This window comes from Elephantulus edwardii, unplaced genomic scaffold (genome assembly GCF_000299155.1).
Source record: "Elephantulus edwardii isolate Elephantulus edwardi_28Jun2011 unplaced genomic scaffold, EleEdw1.0 scaffold00505, whole genome shotgun sequence".
Classification (NCBI taxonomy): domain Eukaryota; kingdom Metazoa; phylum Chordata; class Mammalia; order Macroscelidea; family Macroscelididae; genus Elephantulus; species Elephantulus edwardii.
This window is the reverse complement of record NW_006400255.1, coordinates 627372-629568: the sequence shown is the minus strand read 5'-3', so window position 1 is coordinate 629568 and position 2197 is coordinate 627372. Positions and strand designations below refer to the sequence as shown.

Sequence of the window (2197 nt, the reverse complement as noted above, 5' to 3'; positions counted from 1 at the left end):
GGCTCACCTGATTGCAGACAGGCTTGTACTTGAGTCTTGGCTTGTTCAAGATCATCTCTAGCTGCTTACGGTTAAAGTTGGACACTCCAATGGACTTGGTCAACCCTGCATCCTTACACTTCTCCAGGGCCTGGAGAGAAAGGAGTTGTGAGGAATGATTTGTGTGACTTAACCATAGAATAAATGAGAGAGAGGGTATTAAAAGAAACCACTATCAATGGCCCTGAAACTGACTGATATCAGCCATGGAGAACAAAATCAATATGGCACAAAATCATCTAGAATAAGATGGTCACAAAAAAAATAGTTTTGTGTTCCATACTTAGAAATTTTGTATTCCTCTGTGTCACTTTTCAGTAAGGCTCTCCTTCACAGCAATCTATCAAAACACATTGATCAGGGTCAGGACATCCTAGAGTCAGTATTGTATGAGGCAGCAGCAGCCTGGGACACAGTCCATGAATTCATTTTCCCCTGTTCTAAGATTTTCACTTGACTTTCAAGCCCTGAGCTCTCATGAGTCTCCTCTTCCTTTCCAGATGCTCCCCTTGTGAGTATCTCATAATCCCTCTGATCTTAATATTGGAGTTCCAGGGCTCAGTCCTTAGACTTCATTTCTTTTTCATCTCCTTCCAAAAGATATCTGTTAATAATTTACATCATCTATGTGAACCCCCAAGACCTACATATTCATAGGTTTCCATATTCAACATCCTTATAGAGGTCTGATTAGGCATCTCAAAGTGAATATGATAAAACTGAGCTTTTCATCTCCCTCTCAATTTGATTCTTCTGGTGTTCTTGTCTCAGTCAAAGTCAAAACCACCAGCAGTTTATTCAAGAGAAGGATCTCAGTGTCAAACTGGTCTTCTCTTTGTCTCACTTACCTGATCTAATCCATCAAAATATCATGTCACCCCCACTCTCCAGAACCCATGAACCTCTTATCTGGCCTTGATGATTTTAATCTTAATACCTTCAGTTTATCAACTATACAGTATTTGGATTGATGTTGTCTAGCAGAGCTTCCTGTGGTCACAGAAAACTCTAGTACACATCACTCCCATAGTCTGTGGATAGTTACGCTGCTAACCCAAAGGCAGCCCTTCTTTGGTGGCTCCAATTCACCAGTGGTTCCATGGGAGAAAGATGAGTAATCTCTACATGTGTGATTTATAGCCTTTGAAAATCCCACTGGAGGGTCAACTCTGTGTCAATTCCAACTCTAAGGCAATGAGTTTGAAAGTTTGTCTACTTTGTACAGTTAGTCATGAGTCACTTGGAGCTATCTGGCAATTGGAAGATTTGACTATAGAATTTTAAATATTATTGATTTTATAATTATTTTAACTTTAAATGCACATGTGGCAAGAGTCTTATGTATCATTGCATATTTCCTTTTCTATAGCAAATCAGAGATCTCTCTAAAAGCTTACAGACTCACACTGTGTCAAAGTCTAAGACACACTTTCAGTCTGTCATGATCTAATTCCCTTTTTCCTTCTGGGCTTGCTCCTCTTACACTTTCCTCTTCCAACTTTACAAGAGATTTTGAAATTCTTTGGACATAAAAGTACTTTGCCCTTAGAAGACTTTTCACTTACTGACCTCTCTGCCCAGAAATGTTTTTGAAATCCCTTCTTCCTCATTTCACTGCAGATCCCAGTTTAAGTTTATTCATACCAATGATGCTTTTTTTTTTCAGAATGCTGTGTTACATAAACACCCACACCCATCCACTTCCCCCACAACAATCCCTATCCCTTTACAATATCTGCTTTATTTTATTCCTAATAACTGATCAGATTTATCCTGGAGAGGGTGAAACCAAGTTGTTCCTTGTAAGCAAGGGGTTTTGAAACTCTGTCACATAAATTTTAAGCATATTTCCAGGAGGGACCAGTCTATGGTGAAGGACATCATGCTTGGAAGGGTAGAGGGACAGAGCAGCAGAGGAAGACCCTGGATTAGATGGATTGATAGAGAAACTAGAGTAATGGGGGTTGGTGTGTTGGAGACAGTGATACTGGCTCAGGATAGGACAGGGTTCAGAGATATTGTGCATAAGGTTGCTGTGAGTCATAGGCAATTTAAGAACACATAATAATAACAACAAAGACTTATCACCATCTAATTATGTAGCCACCATTTAACCATTTTTTTTTAAAAAAATTGTAATTACCTTTCTTTTTTTTCC

The 2197-nt window shown here is 39.1% G+C and overlaps 1 protein-coding gene across 1 annotated transcript in view; it reads right to left on the bottom strand.

Annotated features, from left to right (window-relative positions):
- Window positions 1–7: 7 nt before the first annotated feature.
- LOC102852505 (prostaglandin-E(2) 9-reductase-like) overlaps window positions 8–2197 on the bottom strand; it is a gene marked incomplete at its 3' end in the record, with an annotated part of 10433 nt that continues 8243 nt past the window's right edge. Inside the window, exon 3 of the mRNA XM_006903073.1 lies at window positions 8–130. Within this exon, the coding sequence (XP_006903135.1) occupies window positions 8–130 (123 nt within the window). The remainder of the gene's footprint in view (window positions 131–2197) is intronic.